Consider the following 24,996-nt stretch of genomic DNA (forward strand, 5'->3'; position numbering starts at 1 on the left):
TTAACGACGAAACTTCAATGACACCATGATGCATAATGTGGCCTGTGGCTCAAGGGGCCGCGTGCGTCGCGGTGTCCGAGGCGACGCTCTCCGCCTGCCGCGCCACCCACCGGCACCGCTACTACCCCGTGGCACATCGCGGTGGTGGGGGAGGCGGTGACAATGCACGCGATGCTGTCGATGCTCCTCCTCGTACCCTGTCCCAGTTGACGAACCCCCCTGGGGGCCGTCTCAAGTCTCAGCTGGGAGTCGTCTCAAGTCGGAGCTGGGAGCCGCTGTGGGATCAGCGCTGCGGCAGTCGCCAAGGAAGCAGCAGGTAGAGCTCTCGCTGCGTTTCCCTTCGTTTCCTCTCGCGACGCTCGCCAACACGTAGATCGTGATGTCAGCATTCCCCACTGCCTCGCTCATGCTGTTAATCTACACTCAACGTGTTAATATTACTACTACACGCTTTTATTTAACTCACTCTGTCTGTTGTTGTATCCTCAAATCTTGTAACTCAATTTTAATCCACTTCCCAATGTCGTATCGACTGCAAACTTGGTATACGTATGTCATACTGGTGACAATTCTATATTCTATCATTAAAATAAAAAATATTTTTAAACCATCTTTTTAATATGTTATGTTTCGGCTTGGGTCTAATTGCCCACGCTCAACTGACGGCTGTAAATCACCCGGCACCTTACGTTGTGGCAAGCTTCGGGGCCACTTCCTAGAGTCGTGGAGTTCAGCCATTACTCGTACCGTACATTTCATTAAAGCGTGTTTTTTTAAGTATTTCTAAATATTACTTATTTAGTTTTACCAGGTAAGGCACACTGAGCGATGTAGCTCTTTTTCAGAAGCGACCTGGCCAAAAGACCTCTCACGTGTGACTTACTACGTGCACATTTATAGCGGCAGCCAATTACTCTCAAACCCAGCAGAACCCAGAGGGAATTCCACACGACCACGGGGAGAACATCCAAACTACAAATATACAACAGACGTCAGGGTCGAGATCGAACCCACCAGGCGAGATAGTTAACATCTCGCCACCATGGTGCCCCCATTATTAATGATTAACTCCGCTAAATTGTAACTTTCACACGCGTCGAAGGGGTTGCATGCGGACACAGGCTGAGTAAGGATGATAAAAGTAATATTTAAAAATACTTCTTTTAAACACCCTTTAATGAAATGTACCGTACGAGTAATAGACCCAAGCCGAAACATAAGGTATAAAAAAGATTGCTTCAAATAATTATTTTTTCTTTTAAATGATAGAATCTAGTATTGTCATCAGTATGACATATTTATACAAAGTTTGCAAGTCGATACCACATTGGGAAGTGGGTTAAAATTGAGTTACATTATTTGAGGATACGACAACAACAGACAGAGTGAGTTAATAGAAAGCGTGTAAAAATTCACGCGTCTGTGCCAAGTCGCCGCCGTGTGCATCACCACCATCGTCATCACCATGATGATGATGATGGTGATGTATCTGTACAAGCACGGGGCCGCAGCGTCACCCAGTGAGCACTGCTGCTATAGATGTCCACACGAGCTTTCATTTGTGGCCAGGTCCCTTCTGAACAAACGATGTATAGCTCAGGGGACCTTACTTGGTAAAACAAATAGTCTAGTTCGTCGGCACCGACCGCCAGAGTTGTCTGGACGGCTCCGTGCTCCTGCTCCTCCAGCCGCTCCTGCTCCCGGGTTGGGCGAGGGCGCTCCCAGCAGCCAGCCCAGGGCGGCTTGGCGAGCGCGTCGCTCGCCGGTCTCCGTACACATTACCCGAAGACAGAGTGGAGTCTACCTGCCATGGTGTCGCGGATGTCTTTGTGAGTACTTGTGCCGTGAGATGACTTCGTGACAAAGTCGTACGCCCAGACCCCGAGACTGCGGCGTCCACGACTCGCTCCCCTGTGGCAGCACTGGCAGGTTTTTTCGCTTGTCTCTCCAGACGCGGTCCAGGGCGCCGCGGTGGCAAGATCTCAACTCCCTCGCCTGGTATGCAGGATTTCGAGGATTTGAACCCAACCCTGACGCCTGCTGCTATATATTTGAAGTTTGCATGTTCTTCCCGTGGTCACGTGGATTTTTCTCCGGGTCCACCGGTTTTTCCCTCTACATTTAGAATCAACATCAAGCGTTTCGAGTATTTGGCTACTATAATTGTCCACGTGGCGTTGTGGTCGATGGAGTCGAGGGAGACCTTGATGTCGATGTAGGCCACGTGGAGTCGTGACAGTGACCTCGGCCTCACATTGGACCTGCTCAGATGTTGAGATGACATTTTGATAGCAGCAGTTGCGTGGTAAATAGCCTCCGAATGTCTCTGATCTTCGGGAGATTTTGAGAACACTGGCATTCCACAGGGGTTGAATTCCCCAAGATGCACATCCTCCCACACAGCCTCGGGAAGCTGCGAGCCACATGATGAGCGGAGAGGCTGCTGCGTGAATCAGAAGTACCTTCTCCAAAGGTCGCGGGCAACGATGATTTCTTTGCACACGCATTCATTTCTTGTACGCCGGCAGACGAGCAGCCGCCTTACAGCGGACCGATCATGGATGTGGGCGCTTACCTGGAGCGGATCTGCTTCGTGGGCAGCACAGCCCCCAGCGCGGCATCGCTCCGCGCCCTCCACCGTGCCCACGTGCTGTCCGTGCCGTTCGAGACCCTCAGCATCCACTGTGGGGAGCCCATAACCCTGGACCTAGAGAAGATCTACCGCAAGGTGATGACGGCACGTCGCGCGCACTGCGATCGGCACAGCGCGAGAGTTTCCGGTGATGTGGGTTTCACGCAAAAGTTAGCAATCCGATGGATTTACACTGCAGCATCTGTATGGCTCTCAGAGTGTGTTTTCAGGAATATACGTATGTGTTGAACTTATTTCGCACCATATGAAGTATCCGGAATGACGGCGGGAAACCACTTGACGGGTAGCACACTTTATTAAAACTTGTCTTTCCACAATAACACGTGTGGTCACTATTTCTCACACTACACACTCCACTTGACACGTGTGGTTACTACGGCTCACGCTACATGCTCACGGTACACGCTCACGGGCATTCCAGCCCCGTAGCGTCCGTGGAGCCTACAGACCCACCCCAGCTTGGGCGTGGGTCACGACCTCTGGGTCCCGCGGGCCGGCCCTCACACGGACGTTTGGCCCCGGGTCCCAAGGTCCCGCCTCTGAGCCACACAGGGCCCCGGTCCCCACAAGGACAGCGGGACTGGGTGCCTCAGGGCCCTATCTCTTCCTCCTCCGTCTTCTGTCTTCACTGGTCACCAACTCCCCGTGCGCCTGTGCGCACTGCCTTATATAGCCTCCGCTCCCGGGAGACGGAGCGTATGCGGACCGCGACGTGAGCACCCCCTTAGTTGACCAATCCCCACGCGCTGCCACACGATCCCCTCGCTGCCAGCGCGCGTCACCGATACCCAGCCAATCACCGCCTCATAACCCATGACCCCGCGCTGACCCATGATCCACTACATCACCCCCTCCTGCCCGGCTGCTAAACAACACAACAACAACAACAATAGTAACAACAACAAAATCCCCACCCCCCAGTGTGCCCCGTAACACAACAACAACAACACAACGACACAACACCAGACAACAACCTATGTACAAACCGACGAACAACACAATAAAAAGTCAACAACAACATACAACACCAGACAACAAGCTATGTACAAACCGACGAACAACACAATAAAAGTAATTCCAAGAAAAAAACGTGTCCAGTGTCTCTGTATCTATCGATCCCCCCCTCCGCTCGCTCCTCAACCGGGGTGATAGAGCGGTCGAGCGGATGGGGAACGCAGTGACGAGACGCTCCGGCCGCATCGGCCCCTCATTCAGTTGGTCAGGAAAAGTTGCGCGACTTAGCGCGAGTCCGCCTGGCCGGTCCATCGTACGGGACGGGACGCTGACGACCGTCTGGTGGCTCCGGCAGCCCTGGAAGGCACGGATCGGGCCTGGAAGGACCGGCCGTGTCGCGGGGATCCGGCCGCCGGTGGTCGGCAGCTGTCAGTTCCGAGCCACCTGGGAGCGGATCAGGCGGAGGCATGTGAGGATCAGGCGGAGACATTTCCCTCCTCGGGTCGTCGGTCACGTCACATGCTCGGTCCTCACGACACAAAGGGAGGCCATACGGAGGCGAGAACGGTTTCAGCCGGGAGGGGTGGACGTACCAACGGCGCTTTTCCCATTTTATCTGAACACACTGGGGGCGTGCAACCCGCACGACCTCCATGGGTCCCCGCCATGGCCTCAACAATTTAGGCGACGTAGCCAAAGGTGCCTGAGGGCAGTGCAGCCAGGCCCTATCGCCCGGTTTCCAATCGTGCACGGACACTTTTCGTGCACGCAAGCGCTCGTTGGTGATTTGCCGAGACCTCGAATTAAGCCGTGCGGCCTCCCGTGCCTCGGTCAGCTTAGCAATGTTAAATTTAATATGTTCGGCCAATTTTGAATTCGTTCGTGGCGCGGAAAGTCCCAGCTGAGTTTCCATGGGCGGGTCGGCCTCCCGACCATACATCAGATAAAATGGGGAAAATCCCGTTGCTGCATGTGGGGCCATTCTATACGCGGCGAGGACCCCCGGAACCTGCAGGTCCCAGTCAACATGTGCCTCGCACACCTGCTGGCACAGCATAGAAGTCAAAGTCCTGTGGAGTCGCTCCACCATCCCGTCCGTCTGTGGGTGGTACGGGGAGGTACGCATCTTCTTAGTACCCAAAAGGTCGCACACCTCCTGCAGCAATTTACTCGAAAAGTTCTTTCCCTGGTCGGTCAGCAAGCGTTCGGGAGCCCCCTTGTCCAGAACGTAGCCCTGGACAAAGGCGTCCGTCACAGCCGCCGCCGACTGGTTGGCGAGTGGCCACGCCATAGGCCACCGGGTAAAGTATTCCACACCAACCAACAGGTACTTGTTACCCCTAGGCGTGACTGGAAAAGGCCCCAAAATATCGAGCGCAACGAGCTCGTTAGTGCGCGAGACCTGAATAGATTGCAGCGGTGGATTTGACGCCACGGGCGGTGGTTTCCATCTGGCGCAGTCTACACACCCCTTTAGTATATTTACCACATCGCTCCCCATCCCCGGCCAATAATAGTCACGCTGAAGCAGAGCAAGCGTTTTGTTTACCCCCAAATGCAAGAGGCGTTCGTGTGCGGCCAGGACAACTTTTCCCCGCATAGCGGAAGGCACCACGAGTGCGTGCCGCCGGGACAAATTGTCCCATCTCATTAGCAGGCCCTGCTTGAGCAGCCAGGAGCCAGTTCGCTTCCGGCCCTCCTCGGGACCCCCCATCCTGCGACGCAACGCTAGCAGGGAGCTGTCAGCCATTTGGAGACGGCCCCACTCAATCAGAGACAGTGAGAGCAGCGAGTCCCCTCCCTCAGGGGTAGCGGGAACGTCACCAATCGGCGCATTCGCGGTCGCGGCCAACGCACCCACGCTTACAGCACCTGGCGGTTTACAGCGCGCCGACCCCATTAAGCACGCACATTTGGGACAAGGCGACAATCGCGACTGGGCATCCGCGTTAGTGTGGCGCAATCCCTTACAGTAAGTGGTCGTAAACTGATAGTCCTGGAGGACTTCCACCCATCGTGACAATTGGCCCGAGGGTTGGGCGACCCTCAATGAATACTGAAGCGCCGCGTGGTCCGTCCGGACCGTAAAATGACGGCCATAGAGGTACGTCTAAATTGCTGTACAAAAAAAACAATAGCCAGCAACTCGCGACGGGTGACGCAGTAGCGCTGTTCCACCGGCGACAAAACCCTGCTACCATAGGCGACCACCCGTTCGACTCCCCCAACGACCTGTGAGAGCACCCCCCCCAATGCCCGTGTTGCTAGCATCCGTATCTAGCAAGAAGGGACTTGTAAAGTCAGGATAACGTAAGGGCGGGGCACCCACCAAGGCGTCCCGGAGGGAGCAGAACGCGGCCTCCTCCTCCGGTCCCCATCGGAACTTGACTCCTTTTGCCGTTAGAGCGTGCAAGGGTGTTGCAATGGTGGCGAAATGCTCAACGAATCGGCGGTAGTAGGAAGCAAAACCAATGAAACTGCGTACGTCAGAAACCGACGTGGGCGTTGGCCATGAACTGACACAGTTCGTCTTCGCGGGATCGGTAGAGATCCCCGAAGAATCGACAATGTGGCCCAAGTATCTCACGGACTTCCGAAGAAGGTGGCATTTGGCTGGTTTAAACTTTAATTTAGCCGATCGCATCCGCAAGAACACCCCTCTCAACCGCTGGAGGTGTTCCTCAAACGTTTTACTGAAAACAATGACATCGTCTAGGTAAATCAAGCAAGTTTCCCATTGCAGACCCGACAAAACCAACTCCATAAGGTGCTGAAACATTGCGGGAGCAGAGTGAAGTCCCATGGGTAACCGGTTAAACTGGAACAGGCCCCCTGGAGTCCAAAATGCTGTCTTAGGTTTAGACTCGTCGTCGAGTGGCAGCTGCCAGAATCCCGATAATAAATAAAGAGTAGAAAAATAACGCGCACCAGACAATGCATCGAGGGACTCGTCCATTCTGGGGAGCGGATACGCGTCAGCCACGGAGATTTTATTCAGGCGACGGAAATCTACACAAAATCGCAAGGACCCGTCTTGCTTTTTAACCAGCACGATAGGTGCTCCCCAAGGACTGGAAGAAGGCGAAATGATGTCGGCCGCCAGCATATCGTTGACGGCCGACTGAACGTGTTCCTTCTCAGCAGGACTCAGCCGGAAGGGATTCTGCCTGACCGGTGCCGCATCGCCTGTTTCAATATGGTGGCGCAACAGGTCCGTGCACCCAATGTCATATTTGTGCTTACTGAACACATCAGAGAATTCTATCAGCAAAGCACGCAGCGCACCCAACTGTACCCTTGACAAATCCTTTGAGTCCGCACACAGCGAATCGACCCATTCAAGGTCCTCCCCCGATCGAATTTTCTGCGCCGGGACCGGATCAACATGCGCAACAAGGCGCTCTTCCGCAGGAACCCGTGCCGCATGAGCAAGCACAGTGCCCTGCTGAATAACGGCCGGCCGCGAACCAGCGTTTAGAACCATAACGAACGGGTCCTTGTCAGCCCGAACCAAAGTGTGAGCCACCGACAAATCCAGACCTCCGACAGCCCTATTTGATGGACCCAAAAGCACGCCCTGTTCCGAGGTCTCCCCATCCAATGGCTTCCTCAACCGGAGGGGAATCAACATCTGCGAACCCGGGGGCACGTGCACGGTCTGTGTCGCCAGCGCTTGTATCATAGCGCACGCCGTCCGAATTTCCGTAGGATTCGACAAAAAAGAAATACGGCGACCCGATGGTAGCTCAATGCAACGTTGATCGATGAGAATTTTAATGGGCATTTTAGACAAAAAATCTGTGCCCAACAGACAAGGAACCGCTGAGGAAGAGGAGACGAAAACAGGTTCCGACAATTTAATATCCCCTATGCAAATGGACGCCCGAATCTGCCCGACAATGCCCAACGAGCCCCCATTTGCCGCGTAAAATGGCACGTCCACCGGAAGCAGAGGTCGACATTGGACGGGGAGAATGTTGTAAATGAGGTCTGAAATAATAGTCGCCGACGCCCCCGTGTCCACTAACACCCTGACCTCGACCCCGTCTATGAATCCCGTAACGACCGATGAACCCGCCGACGCAGCCACTATTCTGTGACCCAACTCAGACCATTTAATGTCCCCTCGGTCCCGCACGAACCCCCCTCTCCGAACCGAATCCCCGACCCCTAATCGGCCCTCCTCTGCCGCAAAGCGACGGCCCATGTGTGTTGTGCATGTAGGCCGAGCATGTGAAGTGCCGCGACTTGCCGGGGGTAGTAGGGATGACTTGGGGCCTTGGTCGTCGTCCAGCCGAGGTCCCATGGCGCGCTGACGTGGAGCGCGGCAACCGGATGCCACGTGGCCCCGGAGGCCGCAGTTGTAACACATGATGAGGGACGTCGGAGGTCTCGGTTGCTCCAGCTTGCGGGCCGATCACAGAGGCGAACGACCCCCCGACCTCCAGTCCCCCGGTCGTCCAGCGGAGAACGCCTCCTCCCGTGGGCAGACGACTTGGGGCCCGGTGACCACCGGGCCCGGAGCTGAGGCCACGGCAGCAGTGCAGACGACCCCCTGTTTACGCTTGAGGACCTCGTACGCCTGTATACTTGTTGCGACCCGCAATGAAGATATGTCGACTTCGTCGGCCGTGTTGATGGGGACCCCCAGGTCCTGCGCCAACTTGAGCAGTTGCTCCAAGACCATCGCATCCTGGCCCTCCTCGTCCATACGAGGGAACGCGGCGTCGGCGAGAGCCAACAACGCCGTGCGGTAGGCGAGCGCGGTCTCCGTGTCCGCCTTCCGTTGCTCGTAAAACTGATGGCGACAAGCCGAAGGAGGTCCATAGACCTTGGCCATGAGGCCCAACGCAGCCTTAAGCATGGAGTGGTCCGACCTCTGTGCGGACCTGAAGGCCGCGAGCACGTCGTCGTCCAACATGGCAGGCAGTGCCCGCAGCGCCGTAGCGTCGGACCAGGCCGACATTTCTTGATGCGCCAGAAACCTGCGTTGGAATGCGCCCCAGTCCCCGCCTTCCGCCTTGAAGGCTGTCAACGTGGGAAGGCGCTGCTGGAAGATGAAGTCGTCCTCTGCCACGTGGTTCCTCTCCGCCGCACCGTCGGTCTGCAAGATGGTGGCCCCTATGGCAGGTGGCTGATGGCGGTCCGTAGCACGCGCTGATGACGTAAGCGGGCGCGCTTGGAGAACTCCCGCCACGTGTTGCTCGCCGTTCCTGCCAAAAGATGTCCTCGTGGTTGAAATGGCGGGAACTGCCAAGTCATTTTGGTGGGAATCTGCAAGGCGAGCCTGTTGAATGTCCGCCGATGTCCCCGCTCCTCCCGACGTGGTGATCTCCGCCAGGATGGATGCCGCGGCGAGTAGCAGCTCTGCCAGACGGGAGCGCGCCTCGCGGAGTCCGGCATCAGCCCCCAGCCGCTCGTCGGGCGCCCCCGGTGGGTCCTGCGGCGTCGGCATCTCCTCGTCCTCTCCCCCTGATGCCAGCTGGCCCGAGTCGTCGAGGTTATCCTCGCGGTCAATCCCGTGAGTCCGACGAGTCTTCCTTGTATCATGCCTGGAAGACTGTTTCACTTCTGACGCCAGTTGAAGTATTCGGAATGATGGCGGGAAACCACTTGACGGGTAGCACACTTTATTAAAACTTGTCTTTCCACAATAACACGTGTGGTCACTATTTCTCACACTACACACTCCACTTGACACGTGTGGTCACTACAACTCACGCTGCACATTACACTTGACACGTGTGGTTACTACGGCTCACGCTACACGCTCACGGTACACGCTCACGGGTACTCCAGTCCCGTAGCGTCCGTGGAGCCTACAGACCCACCCCAGCTTGGGCGTGGGTCACGACCTCTGGGTCCCGCGGGCCGGCCCTCACACGGACGTTCGGCCCCGGGTCCCAAGGTCCCGCCTCTGAGCCACACAGGGCCCCGGTCCCCACAAGGACAGCGGGACTAGGTGCCTCAGGGCCCTATCTCTTCCTCCTCCGTCTTCTGTCTTCACTGGTCACCAACTCCCCGTGCGCCTGTGCGCACCGCCTTATATAGCCTCCGCTCCCGGGAGACGGAGCGTATGCAGACCACGACATGAGCACCCCCTTAGTTGACCAATCCCCACGCGCTGCCACACGATCCCCTCGCTTTTAGCGCGCGTCACCGATACCCAGCCAATCACCGCCTCATAACCCATGACCCCGCGCAGACCCATGATCCTTCACCGTCAGCGCGCGTCACCAACACACACAGCCAATCACTACGCGCTGGCACACGATCCTTACCCCAGCGCGTATCACCACTACACATATATGCAGCCGACCGCGCTAATCGGAGGTGTGGGGGAAGGACAACAAACTAAACACAAAAAGCGGTTTAAAAAAAATTCGTTTTCAATTTAAAGAAATGTGTTTGCAATATTGTGCTAATTTAATTTGAGGACTCTTAATGATTTCGGAAAAGTATTTGTCAGGACTCGATGGTTATTCAGATAACATGGACATTGTTGCTATGATATTACTCGAGCACGACAGTTCCTTGCCCATAATATTGTCGTGCCATATATAAAACCCCACGAATATTTCAGTGTTCCCTTAGACTGTAAGACAATCCCTTGGCGACCTCATCTTTTCCAAGAATGTTCCTGACCGTGACTACTTCTGCCCACTTTACGGACTTTTTTGAGTTAAAGAATATACAGTAAATCAAAACCTATTCATGAATCTCACAGTAGTGGGGCAACTCGAAATCTACTTTTTATCTACACCGACACTTGCATGCATTTAATCCGCACAACTAGTTTCTCTCTGTATACAATCTACACTGGACACATTGGTAAATCTTCTTGGTTCTTTCGGTAAAGTCACGTAGAAGGGAAGTAATAAAATAATAAACATTTAACATAAAATCATTCTCACGACGTGTCGGCCACAACGCAAGCAGCCGTCCTCAGGTGAAGAATGAAACACCACCAAGCTTGGAGCGTATATTTAAGCTGGGTTGGAGGGGGGAAGAAGAGTGCCTTGACTAAAGAATTTGCATATGAAGAAGAAGTTTGTAGGTGGGGGAGTTGATAGGAACACATTGCCAGTGAACTCAAACACGTACGCCAAGCTCTTAAGGCTAATGGTTACTCCGACTACACAATCCGCAAAGCCATCACTCCAACCATCAAGAAGGATCCTGTTGAGGAGCCTTTCAAAACCATCACCTTACCCTACATTGCTGGGGTCACAAAAAAGATCTCCAAAATCCTGATTAAACACAAGATCCAGGTCCGATTCAACACAGTACATAAAATCCGTGATCTGGTCCTGTCTGTAAAAGATGTGGTTCCAGACATACAGTACCCTGGCGTCTACAAACTAAGTTGCCTCTGTGGTAGCAGTTACATTGGAGAAACCAAACGACATGTCTCGGACCACATCCGTGAACATAAAGCAGACCTGAAACACGGTAGGACAAACACCTCAGCCGTAGCAGATCACTGTTACAATTCAGTGGGCTCACATGACATTGACTTCTCCAAGACAGAGGTTCTCTGCAAGCCATCTGGCTACCATGAGAGATTCGTTCATGAGGCGATCCACATATACATATACAAACACAGAGACAATTTCAACCGAGAAGATGGATTCTGGCTCAGCAATCATTGGAAGGACGTAATAAACCATTTCGGATCTTAACTGATTGTGTTCACGTTTACGGTGACTTTCAGACCGCAGTCCACTCACTGGCATTGACTATATATCTTGTATTCTCCACAGGGAATGGATTCTTTGCTCCGCTGCAAGTCTCCCACCACCACTCTTCCATTGACATATTTCGTTGCTTCCTCTTAGTATCTTTCACGCGACGGTCAATGGTATAGTGTATAGCAGATTGTATAAATAGTATAAAATTGTGGTGTTTAATACAATGTATAAGGTAATATACAGTATCGTAATTGTATAGTGAATATGCAGCAGTGTGGTATACAATAGGGTGGGTAGAATAATACTTAGGGTAATATTATAGACGAAGGTATAGAGTGGTGTATAGTAATACAGTATATAATTTAATGTTGGGTTTGTCTATGGTAGTATATAGTACGGGGTAGACCCGTGTGATGTAAGAGAAAAAAGTTTAGCTGGAAGCATATTATATTTTTTGCGACATAGAATTGTAATGTATTACTTACTGTTAGTAGCTCAGCTTATTGGAGAGTATATTTAGTATACTGATGATACTATGTAGTTTATACTTTAGTTTTTTTACGTGGTTGTTTAGTAACTGCAGCTACATACTATTAACATTCCTCCCCTTTGTTAATGCTACCCCCATCCCCTCCCTTTGATGCTGCTAATCCTGCATAATGCACGGGCATAATATGACTTTCAAACCCCCCGCCCACCTCCTACGCATTTGCCATAAATATGCTAAATTCCTCTTGATATGCAAATTATTTAGTCAAGGTGCTCTTCTTCCCCCCTCCAACCCAGCTTAAATATACGCTCCAAGCTTGGTGGTGTTTCATTCTTCACCTGAGGATGGCTGCTTGCGTTGTGGCCGAAACGTCGTGATAATTATTTTATTATGTTTTATTTTTATTATTTTATTACTTCCCTTCTACGTGACTTTACCGAAAGAACCAAGAAGATGAATCCATGCAGTCACGAAAGCTTTAAATCGAAACATTGGTAAATATTGACAAATATCACATTTATCTTATTTGTCATCTAAGGCGTTATAAACCTTAGGCGGATTTTTTGTTGTTGTTGCAACTGACTACTGGCTCACGGGCCGCGTGACAAGGCCGTTGCTTGCCCGACAGATTGTGAAGGAGCGGCGAGGAGGCTTCTGCTACGAGAACAACGGCCTCTTCTCTTGGCTGCTGCGGCAGCTGGGATTCCAGGTGACCCTGTGTTCAGCTCGTGTGCTGAGCCCCTTCACTCACAGGTAACGCCTACCTTGACGCGTACCTTGACGTGGGTCTCTCTCTCTCTATGCCATACACAACATGATTGATTCTGCAAACACTGACCCTCTGCCAAGGGAATGCGTAATTTCCACAATTGGGCATAGGGCCAGCAATGGACGTACAAGCACTACCGACTGCTCGTACGATCGGGGAGGCTGCTTCACTGGAAGTTACGATTGTTCAGTGTTTTTCATCAGATTGGGAGCAAGTCTACATCGCACGCTGACTACAACTACAGTTTGCCTCATATTGGTTGTGTGATACTGGTTGTGTAATACTGGATGTATCATTCTGATGATGTGATGCTGGTTGTATAATACTGGTGTGATACTGGTTGTGTGATACTGGTTGTGTGATACTGGTTGTGTGATGGTGGTTGTGTGATACTGGTTGTGTGATGGTGGTTGTGTGATGGTGGTTGTGTGGTGCTGGTTGTGTGATGGTGGTTGTGTGATACTGGTTGTGTGATACTGGTTGTGACTACCAGCAAGTCGTCTGTAGCTGAATCTAAACATGAGATCGCTCTCCAACACTGGTGGTGGTGCTGCTGCTGAGGCAGCAATTTGATGGCACGTTGTGCAGGTGACAACTTCATTTATCGCCATGCCGGGTGGAGGAGGGTTTACGACACACATTTTTCTTCTGCGGTGATCCAACCCAAAAATCAATTATGAACCACAACATTGGTGGCAAAATCCCAGGAGTGTTCAACTTTAGTACATGTGAAGTATTGGAAAATGACGGCAGGAAACTCCTTGACGGGAACACACTTCTTTTATTAAATCTTGACTTGTAACAATACAACACGTGGCCTCTCTTCTTCACAATGCGCTTCTCTTGACTCTGGATTCTGTGCTGCCGGCTCTCTGTGCCTCGTGTAGACTCCGCGCCTCGGCTACACTCCTCTCTCGCCTCGTGTAGACTCTGCGCCTCTGCTACACTCTCCACTCGCCTCGTGTAGACTTTGCATCTCTCTCTCTGGCTACACCGTATGCATACTCGGCTCGTGTAGACCTTCCTCTCTCTCTGGCTACACCGTATGCATACTCGGCTCGTGTAGACCGTTCTCTCTCGCTGGCTACACATTATACATTACTCAGCTCGTGTAGACCGTTCTCTCTCGCTGGCTACACACTATACATTACTCAGCTCGTGTAGACCGTTCTCTCTCGCTGGCTACACACTATACATTACTCAGCTCGTGTAGACCGTTCTCTCTCGCTGGCTACACACTATACATTACTCAGCTCGTGTAGACCGTTCTCTCTCGCTGGCTACACACTTATACCTTACTCTCCTCTACTCTCCATTACTCTCCATTACTCTCCATTACTCTCCTCTCCGGGCTCTATCTCTGCACCTTCGTCTTCATTCTTAGATGGTTCCACTTCTGCCCCTGCTCCTCTGTGCATCACCTTATATACCCCTTCTTCCCGGGAGACGGAGCGGATGCGGACCTCAACGTCGGCACCGCTCCTCAGTTACCCAATCCCCACGCGCTATCCCTACGATCCGGTTCCGCTCAGCGCGTGTTTCCACTCCCCGACCAATCACACCGCGCTGCTACCCGATCACTCCCTCTGGGCGCGTCACCGGCACACAGCCAATCAGCAGCACTACCCCCACCCGCGCACTGACGCCTGCTCCTCCCCGTCAGCGCGCGTCACCACACACACACCCGTACATACGCGCTGGCACACGACATATACACCCAGCGCGTATCACCACTACATCACCCCCTCCCACATAGCTCGCAGCCGGCCCGGCTGCTAACAACAACCAACCGCGACGATAAAACGACAACCAACAAAAAAAAACCCCGTAACCCCCCGAGTGTGCCCCGTAACATAACACAACAACAACAACAAGAATAACTATGTACAGATTGACAATGAACCCGAAAAGTCAACAATAACACGATACGAGCAAATTCGAAACGAACGCGCCCCACGTCCCTGCGACTACACGCAGTGACGAGGCGCTCCAACTGCCCCGACTCCTCACGAGGCAGGTCATGCAAAGTAGCACGACCTGGCGCGAGTCCGTCTGGCTGGTCCATCGTATGGGGCGGGACACTGACGACCGTCCGGCGGTTCCGGCTGCTCCAGACGGCGCGGAACGGGCCTGAAAGGGCCGGCCCCGCCGCGGAGATCCGGCCGCCGGTGATCGGCAGCTGTCAGTTCCGAGACACCTGGGAGCAGATCAGGCGAAAATACGTGTGGATCAGGCAGAGACATTTCCCCCTCTGGGTCGCCGGTCACGTCACACGCCCGGCCATCACGACACAAGGGGAGGCCATATGGAGGCGAGAACGGTTTCAGTCGGGAGGGGTGAACGTACCACCGGCGCTTTCCCCACTTTATCTGAACGCACTGGGGCCGTGCAACGCGCACGACCTCCACGGGTCCCCTCCACGGTCTCAACAATTTAGGCGACGTAGCCAAGGGTGCCTGAGGGCAATGCAGCCAGGCCCTGTCACCTGGTTTCCATTCGTGCATGGACACCTTCCGTGCCCGCAACCGTTCATTAGCAATTTGGCGAGCCCGCGAATTAAGCCGCGCGGCCTCCCTCGCCTCTGTCAGCTTGTGAATATTAAACTTAATATGTTCTGCCAAATTAGAATTAGTTCGTGGAGCGGACAGGCCAAGTTGCGTTTCTATTGGCGGGTCAGCTTCCCGACCGTACATCAAATAGAATGGGGAAAACCCCGTAGCTGCATGGGGGGCCATTCTATACGCGGCAAGGACTCCCGGGACCTGCAGGTCCCAATCTACATGTGCCTCGCACACCTGCTGGCACAGCATGGAAGTCAAGGTTTTGTGGAGTCTCTCCACCATCCCGTCAGTCTGCGGGTGGTACAGGGAGGTACGCACCTTCTTGGTACCCAACAGATCGCACACCTCTTGCAACAATTTACTCGAAAAATTTTTACCTTGGTCGGTCAGCAGGCGTTCGGGAGCCCCCTTGTCCAGGACATAGCCCTGGACGAAGGCATCCGTCACAGCCGCTGCCGACTGGTTAGCAAGAGGCCACGCCATAGGCCATCGGGTAAAGTATTCGACCCCCACTAACAAATATTTATTCCCTCTCGGCGTGACTGGGAAGGGCCCCAAAATATCGAGTGCAACGAGCTCGTTGGTACGCGAGACCTGAATAGATTGCAGCGGTGGATTAGCTGCCACGGCCGATGGTTTACGCCTGGCGCACTCAACGCACCCCTTCAGAATATGCACCACATCACTTCCCATTCCCGGCCAGTAATAGTCACGCTGAAGCAGGGCAAGCGTCTTGTTAACTCCCAAGTGCAAGAGGCGTTCGTGTGCCGCCCAGACAACCCTCCCCCTCACAGCGGAAGGCACCACGAGTGCGTTCCGCCGGGACAAACTGTCCCATTTCAATAACACGCCCCGCTCAAGTACATAGGAGCCGGTACGCTCCTGGTCCCCCTCGGGACCCCCAACCTTGCGGCGCAATGCTAGCAGCGAGCTGTCCGCCATCTGGAGGCGGCCCCATTCGCCGAGCGACAGCGAGAGCAGCGAGTCCCGACCCTGAGAGGCAGTGGAATCATCCCCGATCGGTGCGCCCGCTGTCGCAGCCAGTGCCCCCATCTCCCCCGCAAGCGTCGGTTTACAGCGCGCCGATCCCGACAAACACGCGCATTCATCACAAGGCAACAACCGCGACAAGCAATCGGCATTCGTGTGTCGCAACCCCTTACGGTACGTAGTCGTAAACTGATAGTCCTGGAGGACTTCCAACCAACGCGACAACTGGCCCGAGGGCTGGGCGACCCTCAATGAATACTGTAGCGCCGCGTGGTCCGTTCGGACTGTAAAGTGACGACCATAAAGATATGGCCTAAACTGCTGCACAAAAAAAACAATGGCAAGCAGCTCGCGACGGGTGACACAGTAGCGCTGCTCCGCCGGAGACAACACCCTACTACCGTAGGCGACAACTCTTTCGACACCCCCAACGACTTGGGATAGCACCCCCCCAATGCCCGTGTTGCTAGCATCCGTGTCCAGCAAAAAGGGACTGGCAAAATCGGGATAACACAAGGGTGGGGCACCCACCAAGGCGTCCCGGAGGGAGCGAAACGCGGCCTTCCTCCGGTCCCCATTTGAACTTCACTCCCTTCGCCGTTAGAGCGTGCAAGGGTTTTGCAATAGTGGCGAAGTGCTCAACGAACCGCCGATAATAAGAAGCAAACCCGATGAAACTACGCACGTCGGAAACGGACGTAGGTGTCGGCCACGAACCGACACAATCCGTCTTCGCGGGATCGGTGGAGATCCCCGAAGAATCGACAATGTGACCCAAGTATCTAACGGACCTACGAAGGAGGTGACATTTGGCCGGTTTAAATTTCAACTTAGCCGATCGCATTCGCAAGAACACCCCTCTCAATCGCCGGAGGTGTTCCTCAAACGTTTTACTGAAAACAATGACATCGTCCATATAAATCAAGCATGTATCCCACTGCAAGCCCGACAAAACCAGCTCCATAAGTCGCTGAAACGTCGCTGGAGAGGAGTGAAGTCCCATGGGTAACCGGTTAAACTGGAACAGCCCCCCTGGAGTCCGAAATGCTGTCTTAGGTTTCGACTCTTCGTCGAGCGGCAACTGCCAAAACCCCGATAACAAATCAAAAGTCGAAAAATATCGCGCACCAGACAATGCATCGAGGGACTCATCCATCCTGGGGAGCGGATACGCGTCAGCCACAGAGATCTTATTCAGGCGACGGAAATCAACGCAGAATCGCAGGGACCCGTCCTGCTTCTTAACCAGCACAATAGGCGCTCCCCACGGGCTAGAGGAGGGCGAAATAATATCGGCTTCTAGCATATCGTTAACAGCCGACTGAACATGTTCCTTCTCCACGGGACTCAGTCGGAAGGGATTTAGCCTGACCGGCGCCGCATCGCCCGTTTCAATGTGATGGTGCAACAAATCCGTGCACCCAATGTCATACTTATGTTTACTGAATACATCAGAGAACTCAATGAGCAACTCGCGCAGCGCACCCAACTGCCCTTGGCTCAACGTTCCGCTCGGGGCTCGAGCCCACCTGCGCAACCAACCCATCATCCCCAGGGACCTGCGCCGCGTGAGCCAGCACGGTGCCCTGCGGAATGACAGCTGGTCGCGACCCCGCGTTCAAAACCATCACAAACGGATCCCTGTCAGCCCGCACCAAAGTGTGAGCCACCGATAAATCAAGACCCCCGACAGCCTTGTTAGAAGGACCCAAAAGCATACTCTGTCCCGAAGCCTCCCTCACCCATGGTTTCCGCAACCGGAGGGGAATCAACATCTGTGAACCCGGGGGCACTTGCACTGTCTGCGTCGCCACCGCTTGTATCGTAGCGCACGCCGTCCGAATGTCAGTAGGGCCCGTCAAAAATGAAATCCGGCGACCCGATGGCAGTTCAATGCATCGTTGATCGATAAGAATTTTAATGGGCATTTTAGCCAAAAAGTCAGTGCCCAAAAGACACGGAACTGCCAAAGAAGACGAAACGAAAACGGGTCCCGACAATTTGATATCTCCAATGCAAATGGACGCCCTAACCTGACCGATAATGCCCAACGATCCCCCATTAGCGGCGTAAAATGGCACATCCACTGGAAGCAGCGGACGACATTGGACCGGAAGAATATTATAAATGAGGTCCGATATAATAGTTGCCGATGCCCCCGTGTCCACTAACACCCTAATCTCAACCCCATCAATAGATCCCGTAACAACGGACGAACCCGCCGAAGCAGCCACAATTCTATGCCCCAATTCCGCCCATTCAATGTCTCCCTGGTCCCGGCCGAACCCCCCTCGCCGAACCGAATCCCCGAACCTTAACCGGCCCTCCTCCGCCGCAACGCGGCGTCCCATGTGTGCCGAATAAACAGGCCGAGCGTGTGAGGTGCCGCGACTTGCCGGGGATTGTAGAGATGACTTGGGCTCTCGGTCGTCGTCCAGCCGAGCTCCCATGGCGCGCTGCCGCGGAGCGCGGCACCCGGACGCCACGTGGCCCCGGAGGCCGCAGTTATAGCACGTGACGAGGGTCGGAGTAGATCTTGGTTGCTCCGACTTTCGGCCCGATCGCAGAGGCGACCGGGCCCCCGGCCTCCAGTCCCCTGGTCGTCCCGTGGCGAACGCCTCCTCTCGTGGGCTGACGACTTGGGGTTCGGCGACCACCAAACCCGGGGCTGCGACGACAGCAGCGTTGCAACCAACGCCTTGCTTCCGTTGTAGGGCCTCGTGCGCTTGAATACTCGTGGCGACTCTCAAAGAAGAAATATCAATCTCGTCAGCTGTGTTGATAGGGACCCCCAGGTCCTGCGCCAACTTGAGCAGCTGCTCCAAAACCATCGCGTCTTGGCCCTCCTCGTCCATCCGAGGGAACGCAGCATCAGCAAGAGCCAGCAACGCCGTGCGATAGGCCAGCGCGGTCTCCGTGGCCGCTTTCCGTCTTGCGTAGAACTGATGGCGGCACGTAGAGGGAGGCCCGTAGACCCTGGCCAACAAACCCAGCGCATCCTTCAGCGTGGAGCGGTCCGACTTCCGTGCAGCCCTGAAGGCCGCGAGCGCATCGTCGTCCAGCATGGCGGGCAATGCCCGCAGCGCCGTAGCATCGGACCACGCTGACATCTCTTGATGCGCCAAAAACCTTCGCTGAAATTGGCCCCAGTCTCCGCCTTCCGCCTTGAAGGCTGACAACGTGGGCAGGCGCTGCTGAAAAATGAAGTCATCCGCCTCGTGGTTCCTCTCCGCCTGTCCGTCGGTGTCTAAGATGGCGGCTCCAGCAGCAGACGTAAGATGGCGGACCCCCTCGCGCGCTGATGACGTCGATGCGCGCGCTTGGGAACCCACCACCACGTGGCGCTCGCCGTTCCCGCCAAAAGTAGGCCCAGGCGCAATGGCGGGAATCCCCCATTCGTTTTGGCGGGAATCTGCGGGGCGACCTTGTAAAATGTCCCCCACCGTCCCCGCTCCTCCCGACGAGCTGATCTCCGCCAAGATGGACGCGGCGGCGAGCAGCAGCTCCGCCAGTCGGGAGTGCGCCTCACGAAGCCCGGCGTCTGTCCCCGGTCGCTCGGCCGGCGCCGTCGACGGACCCTGCAGCGTGGGCAAGTCCTCTTCCTCACCCCCCGCCACCAGCGGCCCCGAGTCGTCCAGGTCTTCCTCGCGGTCAATCCCGTGGGTCCTACGGGTCTTCCTCGTCTCCATACTTGGAAGCCCGTTTCACTTCTGACGCCAGATGAAGTATTGGAAAATGACGGCAGGAAACTCCTTGACGGGAACACACTTCTTTTATTAAATCTTGACTTGTAACAATACAACACGTGGCCTCTCTTCTTCACAATGCGCTTCTCTTGACTCTGGATTCTGTGCTGCCGGCTCTCTGTGCCTCGTGTAGACTCCGCGCCTCGGCTACACTCCTCTCTCGCCTCGTGTAGACTCTGCGCCTCTGCTACACTCTCCACTCGCCTCGTGTAGACTTTGCATCTCTCTCTCTGGCTACACCGTATGCATACTCGGCTCGTGTAGACCTTCCTCTCTCTCTGGCTACACCGTATGCATACTCGGCTCGTGTAGACCGTTCTCTCTCGCTGGCTACACATTATACATTACTCAGCTCGTGTAGACCGTTCTCTCTCGCTGGCTACACACTATACATTACTCAGCTCGTGTAGACCGTTCTCTCTCGCTGGCTACACACTATACATTACTCAGCTCGTGTAGACCGTTCTCTCTCGCTGGCTACACACTATACATTACTCAGCTCGTGTAGACCGTTCTCTCTCGCTGGCTACACACTTATACCTTACTCTCCTCTACTCTCCATTACTCTCCATTACTCTCCATTACTCTCCTCTCCGGGCTCTATCTCTGCACCTTCGTCTTCATTCTTAGATGGTTCCACTTCTGCCCCTGCTCCTCTGTGCATCACCTTATATACCCCTTCTTCCCGGGAGACGGAGCGGATGCGGACCTCAACGTCGGCACCGCTCCTCAGTTACCCAATCCCCACGCGCTATCCCTACGATCCGGTTCCGCTCAGCGCGTGTTTCCACTCCCCGACCAATCACACCGCGCTGCTACCCGATCACTCCCTCTGGGCGCGTCACCGGCACACAGCCAATCAGCAGCACTACCCCCACCCGCGCACTGACGCCTGCTCCTCCCCGTCAGCGCGCGTCACCACACACACACCCGTACATACGCGCTGGCACACGACATATACACCCAGCGCGTATCACCACTACACATGTTACCTCACTGCTTGGGTTATAATTTGAGGTGGCAAGCCTCGTGACGTTATTAAATCAATCGGCGGTTTGGGCCCCACATTGTTCATTTTTGCCCTGCACGCCTCCCGTTCTAAACATCAACGTGACGTGCAGATGGAGCAGTGGCGCAGGGGTTAGCGCACTACGAACCCAGCCACCCGAGTTCAACTCCTGGCCACGGCTAACATCAGTGGCGAGTGATACTCAACTGATCCTGGGTGCCTCACTTTCAAAAATCCTGCACTGACCAGCGTGGGGAAGTATGCTCGGCGTGGAGATCTTCATCCAGCAGTGGATTGACAAAGGCTACACTTTGTTGTTGTTATTCTGTAGCTTTGCTCTGGGACCACACCTCTCTTACAACTCGGAGAATCTCAGAGCAGTCCAAGCGTGATGTCCTTTGTGCCAACAGACACAGTCATTTCCTTTTGTTTGAATGAAATGCCTCACCTATTGCGCTAAACTGTTTAATGTACCATACGTAGCCAACCGTACTAATCCTAGGTGTGGGGGAAGTACAACAAACCCTCGCCTGGTATACAGGAGGTCGTGGGTTCGATCCCAACCCTGACGCCTGCTGTATATTTGGAGTCTGCATCTCTAACTGTCTCGCCGTGATTGCGTGGATTTTTCTTCGGGTCCTCCAGTTTTTCTCTCCACATTAGAAACATGTGTTTAGTGTATTTTACTTCGACTATAAATTTCCACGTGATAAGCCACTTCGTTAGTGGCCAGGTCGCTTCTGAATAAGAGCTACATAGCTCAATGGGCTTTACCTGGTAAAATAAATAGTTTAGCTTTAGTTTTAAAACAAAAAGCAGTTATAACGAAATTAGTGTACGATGGTTAATCAGAGCAAAATGAAATAAAATCCAATTAAGTTGATGTTATTAATGATTGTGTAATGTTAACATCAAGGTGAAGGGGCAGTAGCGGTGGAAGCATTCGCGGCCGTGGCCACGGCGGTGTCCAGATCCTGAATGTGGCCTCACGTGCAGGTACGGGCCTCCTTTTCAACATCTCATGATCCTCGTGAAACTGGGTGCAACGGACGGCCAGAAGTGTCCATCGGCGCTTCCTTCAGGGGAGCGACAGCTCGAGAGGTTCGTGGTGGATGTTGGCTTTGGGAACGGCATGCGGGAGCCGCTGGAGATGGAGAGTGGGCGGGAGAGCGAGCAGGAGTCTGGGACGTACCGGCTGCGCAGCGACTGCCCTGCCGGCTGGTGGAGCCTGGAGGAGGCCTCGGTGGAGGAGGCCTCGGTGGAGGAGGCCGGCGGTGATGGGATCCAATTGAAAGATGTACGCTCGCTGCACACTAACACAGCGACACGCGCCTGCAACATTCCCAGCAAGTCTATACAATGACTCCACTAACCATCGCGATCCCTCAAGGTGCTGTGCTGCCACAGCCACCGTACTCCAGCACACGAACTGATCTCATCGCGCTCCCCCTCCTTCGGTTGCCATTCCGTCGCCAGCGTCATACGCTGGCTATTGTTCCTTGTAGCGGCGTGTCCCATTCAGGAGTTAGCATGGGGGTGGTGATGTATCGCTCTCAACGTTGTGTAACTTAATCACCTGCAAACTGCTTTTTCCATATCCCACACCTCCGATTAGCACGGTTAGCTACGTACGGTTTGAACGAAGTTCAAAGTACATACATCTCAGCGAGTTATTGTACAAAACGGTTCCTGGATTTGTAAGTGTGTGTCGTATTTTCTGGTAATTGTGGTGCTGGCAGTCAAAAACATTTTTTTTTCAACAGCTGGCCATTTTAGTCGTCTCATGTGTAATGGTTTTTTTACTGTTTTGTCATTGATATATCACATTTCTCTTTCGCAATAACTCTTCCAAATGCATGATTGGCCACCTCTCCCCATTTTAATTTGACAGCCGAGTTGTATTTTTGTACCGACCACCTCTTTACAACGATAATGAAACGGTGCGTTCGGGATCGTAACCAAGCAGAGCTCGCAAACCTGTGCATGCGATCGGAACTCGGCTCTTAACTCGGTGACGGCACCAATGCCATGAGGCAGAAATCCATCTCCGGGTGAGCGACCGGCTGTGCAATCGCCGACTCGGCGTGGATCCAGCCGCAGAGTGCAACATGCAGCTGACACGCACGACAAAGGCAGAATATCAAGATGGCGCAGTCGATCAATGTTCAGAGTGTAGATGCTTACATGTGTAATAAGACTCTTTGAGACGACTTCTGGAATCCGTCTTTTATTCACTTTGGGTTACATCTACTTCACGCTGCTGATAGACAACGTGAAGGGACAGATAGACCGAGAGAGACGCACTGCCACGTGGCAACTCGGAGCCCCGCTCTCGCGTGGCTCCTTCCTCCGTTGGTTCCCGTTCTGACCACGTGTCGTTCCTCTCTACCCCTATTTAATCCCCGGGTCACGTGGTACGCTTCAGCCAATCCTCGTTAGCCTGCATCGAATCTTCCAGGCTCCTCGTCAGCTGCCGGGACCACGCCCCTGACTCATCTCCCCATTGGCTGAGGCCAAAGCCAGCAGAACCAATCTCCATAGCTGTCACCCTTCCATCACGTCAGGGCCATGCCCCCAGGCTTCCCCCCATTGGCTGTAAACCAGGACCGGCAGAGCCAATCACCATGACAAGGTGTGATACGTCAGTGAGCCGGATATATTCTCATTACACATGATTTCTCTTGTTTAAAAATAATCCTCGTTGTGTTTGTTAATTGCAGGTAGAACTGCAGCCACCTCGTGCGGGAGAAGACGAATGTTGGACAGTGCTTTACAAGTTCACAACAATCGCACGTAGATTTCTGGAATTCTCAGACATGTGCCAGTACAACCAGACGTCACCGAGCTCCATGCCCGCGTCTAAATCTCTGTGCACCCTTCACACGCCTCAAGGTCGGGTCACCTACATGGGCCAACGTCTCACCAGCACCACCGTCAAGCCGGCGCGGAACCATCGAGTCCGCAGGAAGAGCAAAGCCGTCCGTGAGCTTTCCAATGAAGAGATCCCCATCGTGTTGAGGGACGTCTTTGGAGTCGTTCTCAAAAATCCATTGGTGCCAAAAGATCGTGCCATTGTACCTGAAGAGTGCGATCAGTTTTAATGTTTTAGAATTGTAACACGGGAAGGCCAACGTGCACCTGGTGTTACTGTGCATCATGCATGCATGCACGCACGCGCGCACACAAACACGCAAACACAAAGACACTAGATGAGCACCCACCAAGGCCTCATTAAGCACACGTTCTATGGAGCATGGCGAGACCAGCATGGTCTACATACGGGGTGGTGGGGCTGGTTGTCGGGGTGCCATGTTAACTAGCGCGATGTTAACTATCTCGCCTTCGATCCCCACCCTGACGCCTGCTCTGTATTTGAAGTGGTCACATGGATTTTTCTCTGGATCCTCCGGTTTTAAAGATGCATTTAGAATAATTTGCTGGTAGAAATTTCCACAATAAGCCACTTAATTGAGCTATAATTTGTGGCCAGATCGCTTCTGAAAAGAGCTATATAGCTGAGTGGGCCTTACCTGGTAAAAGTTTAGTTTCACTTATAATAATATAAGTCCTATGAGGATGCGTTACCAACCTTCGTAAATTACCATTTCATACGATAAACACTTCATAACTTACAGTGCATATTGTAAACAAAGACAATTTATCATAAAAATTGTAAAAATATTACGGCGCGTACTAAGGGGCCCGGGGGGGGGGAGCTGCAGCACGCGTGGAATTTGGGGTGCAAGCGGTGGGAACGCCGGGAGACGGTGGGGGGGGCATAGAAGGGGCTTTGTTGCGCCTGGACGGAGCGACGCACTGCCGCGGTGTGGAAGACGGCTGCTGCTGCTCTGTGCCGCTGTCGTGCTTTGCTGCAATTCCACTTCAAATAAAGATCACTTCAACGTCGCTCAGCTGCAGCTCTCTCAGCGAGAGCCTTTTAACCATTGCAACCTCACAGTCCTGATGATCACGATGCACGTGCTGCCACTTCCAGCGCAAGGCGTCGTGGATTGGGCATTGCGGCTCTTGACATGTTGAGCTTGCTATCCAAGTCTAAAACAAACAATATCCCTTGTGAGTTTGGTTTGCTGACCCCTCGTAGCTCGCACGGACGGAGGTTTGCTTCGGGAGGA

The 24,996-nt window shown here is 53.7% G+C and overlaps 1 protein-coding gene across 1 annotated transcript; it reads left to right on the plus strand.

The window, feature by feature from the left end:
• The first annotated feature begins 278 nt into the window (after positions 1 to 278).
• LOC144931601 (arylamine N-acetyltransferase, pineal gland isozyme NAT-3-like) lies at positions 279 to 23,964 on the plus strand. Its single transcript, XM_078855658.1, has 5 exons — positions 279 to 316; positions 2,529 to 2,728; positions 12,417 to 12,541; positions 21,860 to 22,160; positions 23,584 to 23,964. Exons 2-5 carry the CDS (start codon positions 2,558 to 2,560, stop codon positions 23,962 to 23,964), a joined length of 978 nt encoding a protein of 325 aa, XP_078711784.1. The 5' UTR covers positions 279 to 316; positions 2,529 to 2,557.
• Positions 23,965 to 24,996: the final 1,032 nt, after the last annotated feature.

This window comes from Lampetra fluviatilis, chromosome 4, assembly GCF_964198595.1.
Source record: "Lampetra fluviatilis chromosome 4, kcLamFluv1.1, whole genome shotgun sequence".
Classification (NCBI taxonomy): Eukaryota; Metazoa; Chordata; class Hyperoartia; order Petromyzontiformes; family Petromyzontidae; genus Lampetra; species Lampetra fluviatilis.

Excerpts from the sequence above, each read along its gene's own strand:
- LOC144931601 (XM_078855658.1), top strand. The coding sequence starts at position 2,558 with ATGGATGTGGGCGCTTACCTGGAGCGGATCTGCTTCGTGGGCAGCACA. Across the intron at positions 12,542-21,859 it reads CTGAGCCCCTTCACTCACAG|GTACGGGCCTCCTTTTCAAC; the intron begins GTAACGCCTACC and ends CCTCACGTGCAG. Across the intron at positions 22,161-23,583 it reads ATGGGATCCAATTGAAAGAT|GTAGAACTGCAGCCACCTCG; the intron begins GTACGCTCGCTG and ends TGTTAATTGCAG.